This window comes from Colobus angolensis, unplaced genomic scaffold, assembly GCF_000951035.1.
Source record: "Colobus angolensis palliatus isolate OR3802 unplaced genomic scaffold, Cang.pa_1.0 Scaffold59, whole genome shotgun sequence".
NCBI classification, from domain to species: domain Eukaryota; kingdom Metazoa; phylum Chordata; class Mammalia; order Primates; family Cercopithecidae; genus Colobus; species Colobus angolensis.
The window spans coordinates 6,535,155-6,551,714 of NW_012119487.1; the positions used below are offsets into that span (position 1 = coordinate 6,535,155).

Here is a 16,560-nt window from a genome sequence, read left to right on the forward strand (position 1 = left end):
CTGATGGAGAATGTAAAGTCTACATGATAATTGGGCTTTCCCTACCAGTAAGAACAGTGAGATCTCCATAAGGGATCTTAGAATTTGTTTTGCTATCAATGACATAGCATGCATTCTATTAGTAAAGGGAAAATCAGTTGTCAGATCTCAAAAATCCAGTAAAATGTAAAATATGTAGAATTAGAAGGTCTCAATCCTTTACAAAACAAAAAACTTTGAGGAAATAAGAATACTGGTAATAAACACGGACTCTTATTGAACTCTGAAGTAGCAAGGCTAATTTGTTAATTGGGAAAGGTATAACTATTTTATTCTGTTCAGAATATAAAACTATTTTTAAATGCAAATACCCATATAAGTCTCTACAATAATTACTCTTTTATTTTTTTGAGACAGAGTCTCACTCTGTCGCCCAGGCTGGAGTGTGGTGGTGCAATCTCGGCTCACTACAACCTCTACCTCCCGGGTTCAAGTGATTCTCCTGCCTCAGCCTCTTAAGTAGCTGGGAATACAGGCGTGCACCACCATGCCTGCCTAATTATTGTATTTTTAATAGAGACAGGGTTTTACCATGTTGGGTAGGCTGGTCTCAAACTCCTGGCCTCAAGTGATCCTCCCACCTCAGTTTCCCAAAGTGCTGGAATTACAAGGTTGAGCCACTGTGCCCAGCCTCATTTATTCCTTCTTATTAGTTGATATTTTGGTTCAATTTGCACCACCATAGTCCTCTATTAGTACAAACATTAAGGATGATCATGGGAATACAGATTTGGCTGGTTAGCAAAAAATGATAAAGGCATATCAGTATTAGTTGTGAAACTTAAATTATCCTTGGCTGCTACAAAAAATAATTATATACATTCAGTTACATATTCCGAATCTGACAAAAATATTTAGATAGTTCGCAATGAAATAAGACATTTAACTTCATATTTATCAGGTGGTAACACTACCAATAAGTTCCATGAGGACTTTTTTTGAAAGTTGTAACACGTCTTCTTAGCAATTAAAAGATAAACTCTTGTATCTCCTAAAACAAACAACATTTGGAATGCTGTGAGAGAAATAAAAAACACTTAAAGCAAAATCAACTATTAGTACTTTTTTTCTCCCAATCTCTGGAAATCAGCTCACAAAGATATGTTTGGTGAGTCATGGAGTCACTGCTTCAGATATTTAGGATTTAAAACAATAAATTATCAAAAAGGAACTGAATCTTGAAGTAGGATTTACTTTCTATACAATCCATTCCCTAAAGGTTTCTACTTTTATCAGAGAGCAAAAGATCCTGAAGATAAATAAAAGTATGACCAACTGCTTATTTAATTCTCTACAATGTGTAAAGACTTTATCATTTAAACCAAAATATTTAGATTCATTTTCTGCCCTCGTATTCATCTTTTAGTTGGCGATCACAATTCAAATAAAGAATCTGTATTTTCACCCCACTAAACTGCTTATCTACAGTTTAAAAAAAGACTAATGCAAACAGGCACAAAGGCTTCTTTACAGCAATTATAACAGACTGGCTTTTCTTCAATCTACATAATCAAATTATTCTAGTGTTCAGCAGTAATAACCTTTTTATTTTCCTGGGAATAGCTGATGTCAATCCTGATAGCTTTATTTGGGAAACAGGTGAATAAAATAGAATTTAAGAATAAGAAATAAAAAAGGCAAAAACCCTATAAAGATCACATCAATATAGGAGAGTGTCATGAGAACAACAGTGGTTATATGTGAGACTGTAGAAGTAAAATACAAAAAAAAAAGTTTCTTTTCTCCAGATAGGACATTTTAAAATTAGTAAAAACACTTTTTTCTTAAGCAACTGCCATCCATTTTCTCAGCCAAAAATACATATTTTTGCTTAGTTAATTCTGCTTTCAGTATTTATTAAATCCATTTTATTCAATTTAGAAAATCATGTTTTTCCATTACATACACTTCAGCATATTAAACCAATTCAAATAGTATTCATCAAAAGTTTTTAACTAAAGGAAATAATATCCAATATTCACTTTCCTTCTTTCTACCATTACTATGAAAATTTGGTAGGGATTACCAAAAGATAAACATTAGAAACCAAACTCAAATCCCTTCCCATCTCAAAATATTTTGGATACTTTTTGGCATGGTGAGATTATAACAAAAATTACTGTTAGGTTAATGGCATTAATTCATAATACACTCTCAAATTAATATTATTTCTTTTCTTCTCTTAAAAAAGGCAGGACTAAAACCAAAAACAGCAAGTAGCTTAAAAATTGGCATCAATTCTATGCTTCAAGATTGGCATACACAGAACACTCTTTTTAAAAAAACATTAAATGAGGAAGAAAAGTTAAGAATCATTCTAATATAGGTCAAACTCTATTACAGAAATATAAAAATGATACTAATTAAGAATTTAAAATGTCAACTAGCAGACCCCATAAATCATATTTTGCTGATTTTATTATAATGTTCACCATAAAGTATCTAATGCAACAAATGTTTTCCCAGAGGCTGTCCACACAGTAGTGGACATTAAGGTTAAAGAAAATGTATACTTCATATAATTTACTTAGAGAAAAAAATTACTAGGGTTGCCTCAGTTTTCCACCACCTATTTCCTTCCTTTTCTACTTCCCTACCCCACTCTATTCCGTATAGTGAGGGAAGAGTGGGGCACTGAGGAGGAGATGGGAGTCTTCCTGGAAGTCAGGGTCCATGCTCAGAATCTTCTTTCCTTCTACTCCCAAGATAGACAAAAGTTCATTCAGATTGGCCCTCTTCCAGTCAGGGAAATTTTCTAAAGGGTTATAAACAATCCAGTCAGAGGAAAGAATAAAAGAAAGGAAAGATAAAAGGAAGAAGAGAAACAGAGTTGAAGGAAGGAAGAAAGAAAGAGAAGAAGTTTCTATGTTGTCTTCTCGCCATTCACTGAAGAATTTAAGATAAGAAATATCTTTACAAGTGTGGTAAGTTAATATTTTTTAGGAGTAGCATTTTTTGATTAATACAAATAAAAAAGAACACATCTTACTTTTTTGGATTTGTTTCCTCCTGAGGTAGGTGAGGGATTAGCAAAATCTAACAGACATTAGGTATTCATAATTACAACTGTTTCTGCTAGCAGATGCTTAAGAATCATTTCGGTTTCTTGGTTAGGATGTATAACAAACTTTTTCCCAGTGGTAACATGATTCATTTGTTCCCAAACATGATTGTTCATATACTTTCCCAAGGAGACCCGGTGAACTTTTCAAAATACAGATCTATACCCTCCTTCTTCCTCCCCCAAAATATGTTTTCATGGGTCTAAAAATAGAATTGCTTTGTTAATTGTTTTTGAAAGAGCCCAAGGGTTTTCTGATTATCAGTTTTGAGAACTACTGGTATAAATAAATGTTATTATAGACATCTTTTGCACATTAATGAAAGCAGACTGGAATACAGTATTGCACGGCTTCTCAAATGTGCTTTACTTTTCTAGTTTACTGAAATCTGATGTTTTACACACTTCCAAAAAAAGTTACTAAGAAGGAAAGGATTCCTATCTTAGATAAAACTTACATAAATTTGGAAAGTAGATATGTCTTCAAAAAAAAAAAAAGACTGAGTTGTGAAATGTCATAATGTGATAGAGAAGGGAAGGGAGAACATAATATAAATCTAATGAAAATATTAAGCCAATAATAAACACGCCTACTTCCTTGTAGTTGCACACATTTAAAAATTTCTGTTGCTTTTGAAAATAGGCAAAATGAGCTGGAAATTATATCCCAAGGGGCAAAATGGTAATTTTGAAGTAATTATATATGTACATACGAATGGTTCATGTCAGCAACACTGCTTTTCTTAAATGGCAATTGATTATTACCATTTAGTTTCAAGTGAGCCTATTAGATATTAGAAGTATCTCCCAACTCCACTACAGCATTTCTTTAGTTCCAATTAATTACCATTTAATTATGCAACAAAAAAGATAAAGGTCAAGCTTGAAGGGTTCTATCATTCATTACAAAAATTACATATTAATTATGCATTATGTACAAACATGCTGTGTAATGCTAGGGGTAATTAAAAATATAATACTAAGAGCACACATAGGCCGGACGCGGTGGCTCAAGCCTGTAATCCCAGCACTTTGGGAGGCCGAGATGGGCGGATCACGAGGTCAGGAGATCGAGACCATCCTGGCTAACACGGTGAAACCCCGTCTCTACTAAAAAAATACAAAAAAAAAAAAAAAAAGAGCACACATGTATCGCTCTTGCTGTGTATCAGGAACTGTTCCAAACGTTTTACGTGCATTACCACATTTTAGCATTATAACAACCCTAGAAGATAAAGCACAGTGTGGTTAAGGAACTTCAGCAAGGTCACACAGCTGATAAGTGGAGAATCTGAGAGATTTCAACCTGGGTAGCCTGGCTCTGCTCTTACTCAAAATACTATGATGTCTTTTTTTGAGGAGTTTGCAGGTTACATGAATGCAAATACAGTACAAGACAGTATATTAATTCATTCAGTGAGTATTTTTAAAGGCCAAGAATCAGGAGAAATTTAGGTAAGCAAAATATGTGCTTAAGAACACAAAATTTTAGTTCAATGCTTCAGAACAGTATTTCATCATATAACAAAAAAGTTTTGTTAGAAATAAGAATAGAGAGAATAAAATTTAATGATATAACTGAAAACAAAGGTGCATAGTTATAAATCTCCACAGAAAGTATTACAGCATAGTTGATGGGTTCCCAAGCCAAGTTTTGCTGCACTTGGTTTCAGAGAGGGAAATTAGGAAATCTGTTATCCTGATCCCTGCCTCCCCCAACCCTAGAGCTACAGAAACTTTTAATATGATTCCTGGTGTCTCAAACCACAACAGAAAATGTCCACCCTAATGACCACTGCTTTTTTTCCAGAGGATAGAGTGTACTTTTTGGGGTCACTTCTGAAGAGCTAAAGGAGTAATACGTACTTTACAAGTACTGCCTTTTACTATTAGCTATCCACTTAGGATTGGTGAGTAGGTAAGTATGTATGATATGGTTCAGAGCTGACAAAACAATCGGGTATCTGCAGCCTCAGCAGAAGTTACTATTGACTCAGGGTCTACCCCCAACAAAAATATTGTGTCCCTTTACACAAGCATCATCACATAGGAACAAATATATTCATTTATATACTTAAAACACTTCATATTTCATTCCAGTAGTTTCAGATAAGAGTCATGTCACAGATTCACAGATATAGAACATATATAAGTTCCTTTACCTAACTCCAGTCTCTAGATAAATCAATGTTAATAAAAAAGGTAAGACTTTCATCTGGAATCTTTCTCTTTCTGTGTAAGCATATCCTTTAAGGTTTTCTTTAGTTTAGGTTTGCTGATTGAAAATTTTTCAGGTTTATTTATTTTAAAATGTCTTTATTTTACCACTGTCTAGAGATTTTCACTGGACATAGAATTCTAGGTTTGCAAACGTTTTCCTTCCCACACTATCTTGTTTCACTGTCTGTTGGCTTCCACTATTTCATTGAGAAGTTGGCTGTCAGTCTGACAATATTTTCTCCCTGCCTTCTTTCAAGAATCTCTCTGGGGAGGCCAGGGAGGAAGAAAAAAGAATCTCTCTGGGGGAAAAGACAGTCTCTTCAATAAATGGTGTTGGGAAAACTGGATATCCATATGCAGAAGAATGAAGCTGAATATCTCACACCATATACAACAATCAACTCAAAATGAGTAAAGGCTTAAACATAAGACCGAAAACTGTAAAACTACTAGAAAACATAAGGTAAAAGCTCCATAATGGTCTGAAAAATTTTTTGGCTACAATCGCAAAAGCAAAAATAGACAAGCATGAATGTATCAAACTATCAATATAAAGCTTCCTCACAACAAAGGAAGAGAGTGAAAAGACAACATATGGATTGGGAGAAAATACTTGCAAACTATCTACCAGTTAGGGGGTTAACCAAAATGTATAAGAAACTCCAACACCTAAACGGCAAGAAAACAAATAACCCACTTAAACAGTGAGCAAAGAATCTGAATAAACATTTCTCAAAAACAGATATACAAATAACAAACAGGTATATGAAAAAATGCTCAATATCATTAATCATCAGGGAAGTTTAAATTAAAACCACAATGAGATATCACCTCATACCAGGTAGAATTTCTACCATCAAAAAGACAAATGACACCTGTGAAATGGGGTGTGTTAAAAAAAGATGAAAGATAACAAAGCGTTGGCAAGAATTTGGAAAAAAGGGAACTCTTGTAACATTGTTGGTAGGAATGTAAATCAGTACAGCTTTTATGAAAAATAATATGGAGGTCCTCAAATGCTAAACACAGAATGGCAATATGACCTAGCAATCACACTTCTGGGCACTGAATCCCCCTTCAATTTCAAAAGAGTTAAAATTAGGATACTGAAAAAAACATGTGCACTCTATTATTCATTGCATTATTCACAACAGCAAAGATACGAAATCAACCTAAGTGCCCATCAACAAATAAATGGATCAGAAAACATGGTATACAGCTGACCCTGGAAAAACACAGGTTTGAACTATGAGGAACCACTTATATGCAAATTTTCTTCCTCTTCTGCCACTCCAGAGAAAGACCAACCCCACCTCTTTCTCAGCCTACTCAATGTGAAGATGAGGATGAAGACCTTTAAGATTCACTTCATTTAATGAACAGTAACTATATTTTCTCTTACGATTTTAATAATATTTTATTTTCTCTAGCTTATGTGGGTTGTTTATGTTATTGGTAAGATTTTCAGTCAACAGTAGGCTATAAGTAGTTAAGCTTTTGGGTCAGGGAATCAAATTATACCTGAATTTTCAACTGAGTGGAGGGTCAGTGCCCCTTGTCCCCACATTGTTCAAGGTTAAACTGTATATAATAGAATACTATTCAGCTTTACATGAACCTGGAGGACATTATGCTAAGTAAAATAAATCACATACAGAAAGAAACACTGCATGATCTCATTTATATGTGGAATCTTAAAAAATTGAACTCAGAGAAATGGAGAATAGAATGGTAGTTACCAGGGGTGGGGGATGGGAGTGGGAGGATGCCAAGATGTTGGTCCAAGGCTACAAAGTTTCAGCTAATTACACAAGAGTAAATTTTTGAGATGTATTGCATAGCAGAGTGACTGTAGCTAACAAAAATGTAGTGGATATTTCAATAATGTTAAAAGAGTAAGATTTTAAATGTTCCCACTACAAAAAAAAAAAAGCATGTGAGATGACAGATATTCTCATTAATTTGACTTAATCATTCCATAATGTACATGTGTATGAAAACACCACACTGTACCACACAAACACTTACAATTATTATTTGTCAAAAAGAAAAACTGATGGCTTAAAGGAATGAAAACGACTCCTCTGATATGGTTTGGTTGTGTCCCCACCCAAATCTCAACTTGAATTCCCATATGTTGTGGAAGGGACCCGGTAGGAGGTAAATGAATTACAGGGGCAGGTCTTTCCCAAACTGTTCTTGTGATAGTGAATTAAGTCTCATGAGATCTGATGGTTTTAAAAAGGGGAGATTCCCTGCAAAAACTTTCTTCTCTTTTCTGCTGTCATGTGAGATGTGCCCTTCACCTTCCACCATGATTGTGAAGCCTCCCAAGCCACGTGGAACTGTGAGTCCAGTAAACCTCCTTCTTTTGTAAATTATCCAGTCTTGACTATATCTTTATGAGCAGTGTGAAAATGGACTAATACAGAAAATTGGTACCAGAAGTGGGGGTGCTGCTGAAAAGATACCCCAAAATGTGGAAGTGACTTCGGAACTGGTTAACAGGCATAGGTTGGAACAGTTTAGAGGGCTCAGAAGACCGGAAAACATGGGAAAATTTGGAACTCCCTAGAGACTTGTTCAATGGCTTTGACCAAAATGCTGATACTGATATGGACATGAAATCCAGGCTGAGGTGGTCTTAGATGGAGATGAGGAACTTGCTGGGAAATGGAGCAAAACGACTCTTGTTATGTTTTAGCAAAGAGACTGGTGGCATTTTGCCCCTGCCCTAGAGATTTGTGGAACTCTGTCTTTGAGAGAGATCATTTAGGGTATCTGACAGAAATTTCTAAGCAGCAAAGCATACAAGAGGTGACTTGGATGCTGTTAAAGGCATTCAGTTAAATAAGGGAAATGGAGCATCAAAGTCTGAAAAATTTGCAGCCTGACAATGCAACAGAAAAGAAAATCCCATTTTCTGGGGAGAAATTCAAGCTGGCTGCAGAAGTTTGCATAAGTAACAAGGAGCCGAATGTTAATCCCCAAGAGCATCGGGAAAATGTCTCCAGGATATGTCAGAGGTCTTCAGAGCAGCCCCTCCCATCACAGGCCCAGAGACCTAGGAGGAAAAAGTGGTTTCCTGGGCCAGGTCCAGTGTTCGTATGCTGTGTGCAGACTAGGGACATGGTGTCCTGTGTCCCAGCTGCTCCAGCCATGACTAAAAGGGGCCAACATAGAACCCGGGCCATGGTTTCAGAGGGTGCAAGCCCCAAGTCTTGGCAGCTTCCATGTGGTGTTGTGCCTGTGTGTGCACAGAAATCAAGAATTGAGGTTTGGAAACTTCTGCCTAGGTTTCGGAAGATGTATGGAAATCCCTGGCTGACCAGGCAGAAGTTTGCTGCAGGGGTGGGGCCCTCATGGAGAACCTCTACTACAGCAGTACAGAAGGGAAATGTGGGGTGGGAGCCCTCACACAGAGTCCCTACTGGGGCACCACCTAGGCGAGCTGTGAGAAGAGGGCCACCATCCACCAGACCCCAAAATGGTAGATCCACTGAAAGCTTGCACTGTTCACCTGGAAAAGCCACAGACAATGCCAGCCTGTGAAAGCAGCCAGGAGGGAAGCTGTACCCTGCAAAGCCACAGTGGTGGAGCTGTCCAAGACTATGGGAACCCACCTCTTGCATCAGCGTGACCTGGGTGTGAGACATGGAGTCAAAGGAGCTCATTTTGGAACTTTAAAGATTTGACTGAGCCATTGGATTTTGGACTTGCATAGAGCCTGTAGCTTTGTTTTGGCCAACTTCTCCCATTTGGAATGGCTGTATTTACCCAATGCCTGTATTCTCTTTGTATCTAGGAATTAACTAATTTGCTGATGATTTTACAGGCTCATAGGCAGAAGGGACTTGGTTGGTCTCAGATGAGATGTTGGACTTTGGACGTCTGAGTTAATGCTCAAATGAGTTAAGACCTTGGGAGACTGTTGGGAAGGCATGATTAGGTTTGAAATGTGAGGACATGAAATTTGGAAGGGGCCAGGAGCAGAATGATATTTTCATTCTAAAAATAGTTTCCAGTTCTCAGTTAAAATTTTCAATCTTGTCTTTCATCTTGTAAGCATAGCTACTTTCAAGCTGTCTGATAACTCCAATATTTAGAGCTGCTGTGACTGTTTTACAGTCTGTTGCTGAGGCTGGTTTAATTCGTGCTGTCTTATCTTTTACTATGTCTATTTTTTATTGTGCCCTAGTTATTGTAGTTACAAAACTGGAAAAAAAAAAAAAAAGCACTTAGATGATCTTATCTTTTTTCAGAGAGGATTTAAGTTTGCATCCTGTGGATATTAGCAATCAAGGGTCACCTCAATTCAATTTCAGAGACTGATACGAAGTTCAGATGCAATCTCTACGAAGGCTTATCTTCTGGTTTCCCCTATAATATACCCCTGTGGGGACTTAAAAAAAAGTAGTCACTCACACAATGTCAGGCACTGAGCTCTAGTCCCTACAACCCTGTGAAGCTAGTATAAGTGCTTCTACCCACCCCACCAAAACTGACAAATGCTCACAGGGGAAAAACAGATTCAAAAGCCAGGGTCACAATCCAAATCCAGTAATTGTGTCTTGTCTTGTTTGCTTTCCAGTGCTTTCAAACAGGTTCTTGTTTTTAAAATACATATATTTGGTCCTACTTTTCTAATTTTACTTGGAGGAAAGGTTGGTCCAAATTACCTAGTCTGTCAATGAGCAAATTTTAAGACAGCAATAGAATATATCTAATTAAAGTGAAACTATACCTGAAACTTGGATTCTTAAATTACATATCAAGTCAGAATTTTGTCAGAATTTTATTTTGTCAAAAATAAACCCAACTAAGCACCTAAAAAGCTATTTTAAAAATACAAACAACTCATGTTTATATAAATCAAGATAGTAACAAGAATTTTTTTTTATATAACTTACGAAAAACCTTATACTTCAAAACATAAGTGAAAAGTTTGAGGCAACTTCTCTTCATACAACCCAGTAGTATAACTTTCTCATCAATAAACTAAATATGCTTAAATATTCATATATAAATGTATTTCACAGAAAGCAATTCTACTTTGAAATAGTATTTAATTAGAGGACCATATAGGCCAGGCCACTCTCCTTTACCTGCACCAATTCTTTTTCTCCCTATTAAAATACTAGCTCAGCTTAATGTTTATCAAGCATATACTGCACATAATCAATAAAGAAGAGACGGAATGTGTATTCTGGAGGATTTTCCAGTCTTACAGAAGAGATATGAAGAGACAATATGGTAATGGTTATAACTGAGATATGCACTAGATGCTATGGGTCACAGAGGGACACGATGACACCATGACATTGCTCTATTACTGTACATTTCAGTCACTACCTAAAATGCCTATTGTCTTTGGTGACACATTACAAAGTTTTAAAAATAGTACATATCACACACCAATTTATATTTTAAAATTTAATCAAACCCTGTGTATACATAATGCATAATATGAGATCCCAAGGTGAAAAAACTGATATGAAAACTTACCCCATCTGGTAGTGCCCTCCAGCACACAGCACTAACAAATTCATTTGTATCATCTTCTTTTCGGTCTTTGTCCAGAACACTTTTGACTGTATCAAACTTAAAAGTTAACAAAGTCTTAGAAAGTCCTTTATAGTACAGGTAGAGAGAGTTATTCTCACTTCCTGAAAACAAATAATAATAATAATAATATTTTAGAATAGGAAAACTCAGAATTAGGACATCACATTCTAATAGTAATTATCACCCAAAGTTTTAGCTCAAAGATCTTTTATGGTCAAATTTGAAAGGCTAGATTACAGGACTCATTTGAAATCATGTAAGAAAAGGATTCTTGGACAAAAGCTATACTTTACTAATCTAAAGAAACAATCAATGTTAAATGATACAACAATATTGATAATTCCGAGGCTAAAATTACCCTATAAAAATCATTTATATAGGTTGGTACAAAAGTAATCGTGGGTTTTGTCATTACTTTCAACTTCTGCACCAAGCTAATAGTCTATAGTAGAACCAGATATATGTTATTATAGCAAGAATCTGAAATTATATTTAGAAAGATTTCCACTTAGAGAGGTAAATGAAAGTGGCAACACTTACATAGGCAGGTTTTAATAGCCTACACAATTTATTTCCATTTCTCAGTATAGGAAGTATTTGATTAATGGTCTATGAACTGTATTTTTGAGCCATCTATTAAGATAGGATAATTGTTCCAGATATTTGCTTTGGCAGTCTCGTACATATGTGGAGAAAGTCAACTTTGCTGAATAAAGGCCAAGTCATTTAAAAGTATGATCAAAGCTCATATATTCAGGCATTAGATATATCAGAGCATTTGAATATATCAAATTTGATTTTTCTATTTCTTATTTAAATTTGTATAAATTATCAACAATAAAAGTCCTAGAATAACAGATCAATACTATGCAAATACATTACTTCATGGAGAGAACAGCAGATAAGGGAAAATGAGTACCAAGCTTAAGAAGACACATAATGTCTCCAAAATTGGAAATATTACTAACAGAACTTAACCTTTTATGTCTCCTACGCAGTATCTAAAGAACTATGTTATAATGGAGAACAACTACAAAACAGTTAAAAATCAGATGTTCAGGTATTTGAGGTGTTCAGGGTTTGTACACAATAAAAAAGGGAAGGACTAATGCTCTTCTAGTACAACACAAGGACAATCAATAATGCTGGGGCATCACGTCTATTATACTATCTTCTGAGTGCACAGACGATTTCTTGACTTAATATTTAGTCTATTTCCCTTGAGCTCAATTTCAGTAACAAATACCTGTTAAAAAGTTCCTGGAAACGATGATTTCACTTACCACAAGCTATATAATCTCCATTGGAAGCCAGGCCTACAAAGTTTTTTTCATTGATATGACCCTTGAAGGAACGTAGGCAGTATGGTTTCCCTACATTCCATAGTTTTAGCTGACTGTCTGTAGAGCTGAGGAAAAGTACAAAGAGTAAGAACATATTTAAAATTTCTTGACACAAAACTCATCACTACTAATTAGAGGCAATGCAGTTTGCTGGTTAAGAATGCAGTCTCTGGAGCCAGACTGAGTTAGAATGTTCATCTGTCAGCCAGGCGTGGTGGCTCACGCTTGTATTCCCAGCACTTTGCTAGGCCGAGGCAGGTAGACCACTTGAGGTCAGGAGTTTGAGACCAGCCTGGCCAACATGGCTAAACTGTCTCTACTCAAAATACAAAAATTAGCCGGGAGTGGTAGCACGTGCCTGTAGTCCCAGCTACTTGGGAGGCTGAGGCAGGAGAATCACCTGAACCTGGGAGGCAGAGGCTGCAGTGAGCCAAGATCACGCCACTGCACTCCAGCCTGGGTGACAGAGCGAGACTCTGTGCCAAAAAAAAAAAAAAGTTTTCTTTTCAACATATTTAAAATCACCATGAAATACAGAGAAATGAACATGTCAATGTAAAAGCCAACCAAGTAATATTTAAAACCAAAAATAATTCTACTACTATACTGCAAGTAGATAAAATATACAATAACACATTAGTTGACTTTAATAAAAAAAAACTTCTCATTATATTGCATCGACTATGTTGTTTATCTCTTTTTAAGAAGCAATAGCTAAAATCCAATCTGAAGTACAAATGCAATTAAACACAGGAGGATGAGATAAGGGGGGAGGGTATATAAAAAACTAGTATCTTCAGGATTGTATCCACAATTTACATATAGAAGAGCACAATACAGACCAGAATCCACACTATTTTAATTGGACAAGATAAAAAAAAAATGCTATTTAAGAAAAAGCACGTATACTCCAATATTACAGTTTACACACATCCTCAGTGACCTTACAAACTGGTAGGTGTAAGTACAGAGCTCTGTATTAACCTTAACCTCTGAGGAGAGTAATACTCACGCAGAGACAATTTCCTCACCACTCACAAACTTTGCGTAAGAGACTGCTTTACGGTGTCCTTTGAATACCATGATTGGCTGTTTAGTGTTACGAAGATCATAGTAGTGGACACAGTGATCTAAAACAAAACAAAACTAGATAAATGTAGTAAACGCGGAAATGAAAAGCAAAGTTAATTTTAACTGGTTTTTGTTTTTTTCATTAAAAGTTTCACATAGAATGTCTAATCTCTAAAAGCCAGAAAACAAAGGAAAAGGAATTCTTTTCAAAAATAAGACTGGCTCTAGAAAGAGAGTATTAAGGGGTCAAAATAATTGGAAACTTAAAAATCAATCTATGTTTTAGTGGCGTCATTAAAAAATGTTAATATAAACATTATGGGACATCTGTATAAACATAATGCTATATAATCTTATTTCCCACATTTGCTTTAAAAAATTATTTAGACATATTTTGTATACAATGCACACGCTCAAAATATTGCATGCAATTCAATGATCTTTACTACATTTAACCAGCAGTTCAACCATTACTATAAATCAGTTTTATAATATTTCTGCACTCCAATAAGATCACTCATTTGGCATCCACCATCATAGGCAATCTCTATTCCTGTCTGTTTCTATCACTAATTTCTGTGATAATCTTTATTATTTCCTTCCTTCTGCTTGTCTTCAGTTAGCTTTGTTACTCTTCTTAAAGACAGACACTTAAGGATACACAATTCTCTATAAACATTGCTTTGGCTGACACCACAAATTGTGATATGATGTGTTTCCATTTTCATTCAGTTTAAAATCCTTTTACATTTCCTTTGTTATTTCTTCTTGACTAATGGGATATTTAGTAATGTGTCATGTAATTTCCAAATACTTGCAGATGTCTCAAAGTAACTATTGTTGATTTTTAATTTAATTCCATTTTGGTCAGAAAACTGTTTTGTACGTCTCCAATCATTTTAAATTTATTGATTTTTTTTCAGTCTTAAATATGGTCTCCCGTGGAGACTGTTTAAAGCTTGAGAAGAATGTGTGTTCTTCTACTATTGGGTGAAGTGATCTTTGGATGTTTGTTATGTCAGGTTGACAATGTTATTCAAGCCTTCTATAACTTTGCTGATTTTCTGTCCAGTTTTTCTATGAAATATCAAAAGTGGAGTATTTTTCAACAACTTCAGTAAAATTATCTACTTTTCCTTTAAATACTGTAGATTTTCTTTTCATGTATCCACAAAAAGTTTGTTTTTAGGCGTGTTGATAATTGATGCATCTTTTCACTATTCATCCTTTTACCATTATAAAATGTCTTTGTTTCTAGTAACAGTTTCTACTCTAAGTATTTTCTGTTTGACCTAAATATAGCCATTCTACCATTTTTGTTGATTACTACTTACATGGTATATCTTTTTTCATCCTGTTACTTTAACCTATTTGTGTCTGTGAATCTAAAGTCTATCTCTTGTAGACAGCATAAAGTTGGATTCTAATTTTTTTTGTAAACCCATTCTGCCAATCCCTGAATGTTACAATGCTCAACATACTTACATTCAATATATTAATAGGTTGCACATCTGAAATCCAAAAATCCCAAATCCTTGCTTTTGGAGTGCCAACATGACAATCAAAGTTCCAAATGCTTCATTGGAGCATTTCAGATTTTGGATTTGAGATGCTGAACAGGAAGTACAATAATGCATACTTAACAATGGAGATACATTCTGAGAAATGTATCATTCAGCAATTTTGTCATTGTGTGAGCATACAGTGTACTTACACAAACCTAGATGGTACACACTACTACACACTTAGGTTATATGGAATAGCCTATTGCTCTCCTAGGCTATACACCTATGTATCATGTTACTGTACTGAATGCTGTAGGCATTGGTAAATATTTATATGGTAAATATTTATATGTCTAAATGGTAAATATTTATATGTCTAAATATAGAAAAGCTACAGTAAAAACACAATATACAAGGTAAAAAATGGTACACACCTATACAGGGGATTTACCATGAATGGAGTTTACAGGACTGAAAATTGTTTTGGGTGAGTTAGTGGTAAATTAACATGAAGGCCTAAAACGTTAACAGTATACCTAGGCTACACTAAATTTACTATAAAAAAGTGTTCTTCCATCAGTAAAAACCCTTACCTTACTGTAATTTTTTAACTTTATAAACTTAATTTTTTAAGCTTTTTGACTCTTGTAATAACACTTAGCTTAAAACACACAAACATTGTACAGCTGTACAAAAGTATTTCCTTTTTATATATCCTTATTAGTTAAAAAATTAAAACAGAAAAAGCTTTTTAACCTTTTTTGTTAAAACCTAAGAAACAGAAAATTAGCCTAGGTATACACAGGATCAGGATAACCAATATCACTGTTTTCACCTCCACATTTTGTTCCACTGAAAAGTATTCAAGGGTAATAATATGCATAGAGTTGTCATCTTCTCTGATAACAATGCCTTTTTCTGGAATGTCTCCTGAAGGGCCTGAGGTTATTATATTGTAACTTAAAAAAACAAGTGTAAGAAATACACTCTATAATAACGGTAAAAAGTAAATAATAAACAAGTATATAGTTGTTTATTATCTTTATCAAGTATTATGTAGTATATGTAATTGTATGTGCTAGACTTTTTGAACATGTTTTATTTTTAAATTTTTGTGAGTATATGGTTGGTATATACACTTACATGGAACATGAGATGTTTTGATACAGGCACGCAAAGCTTAATAATCACATCATGGAGAATGGGGTATCTACCTCAAGCATTTATTCTTTGTGTTACAATCTAATTATACACTTTTAGTTATTTTAAAATGGACAATTAAATTATTACTGACTACAGTCACCTTGTTATGCTATCAAATACTAGGTCTTACTCATTCTGTGTATTTTTTGTAGCCATTAACCACCTCCACCTCCCCCAACAGTCCAACTACCCTTCCCAGACTCTGGTAACTATCCTTCTACTCTCTATGTCCATGAGTTCAACTGTTTTCATTTATAGATCCCACAAATAAGTTAGAACCTGTGATGTTTGTCTTTCTATGCCAGGCTTATTTCACTTTACATAATGATCTCCAGTTCCATCCATGTTGTTGCAAATGACAGAATCTCATCCTTTTTTTTTTTTTTTTTTAATGGCTGAATGGTATTGCATTGTGTTTTCTTACCACATTTCCCTTATTAAATCATCTGATGATGGATACATAGTTTACTTCCAAATCTTGGCTACTGTCAACAGTGCTGCAAAAAACATGGGAATGCAGACAGCTCTTTCATACATAAGTTCCTTTCTTTTG

At 35.0% G+C, this 16,560-nt stretch overlaps 1 protein-coding gene across 2 annotated transcripts in view; it reads right to left on the reverse strand.

The window, feature by feature from the left end:
* The window catches only part of RFWD2 (ring finger and WD repeat domain 2, E3 ubiquitin protein ligase), a 263,804-nt gene that overhangs the window by 42,724 nt on the left and 204,520 nt on the right, over nt 1-16,560 (reverse strand). For both annotated transcript variants that reach the window (XM_011962376.1, XM_011962375.1), the window contains 3 exons: nt 13,241-13,358; nt 12,169-12,293; nt 10,826-10,986 (listed from right to left, as the gene is read on the reverse strand). In XM_011962376.1, coding sequence (XP_011817766.1) covers nt 10,826-10,986; nt 12,169-12,293; nt 13,241-13,358 — 404 coding nt within the window. The remainder of the gene's footprint in view (nt 1-10,825; nt 10,987-12,168; nt 12,294-13,240; nt 13,359-16,560) is intronic.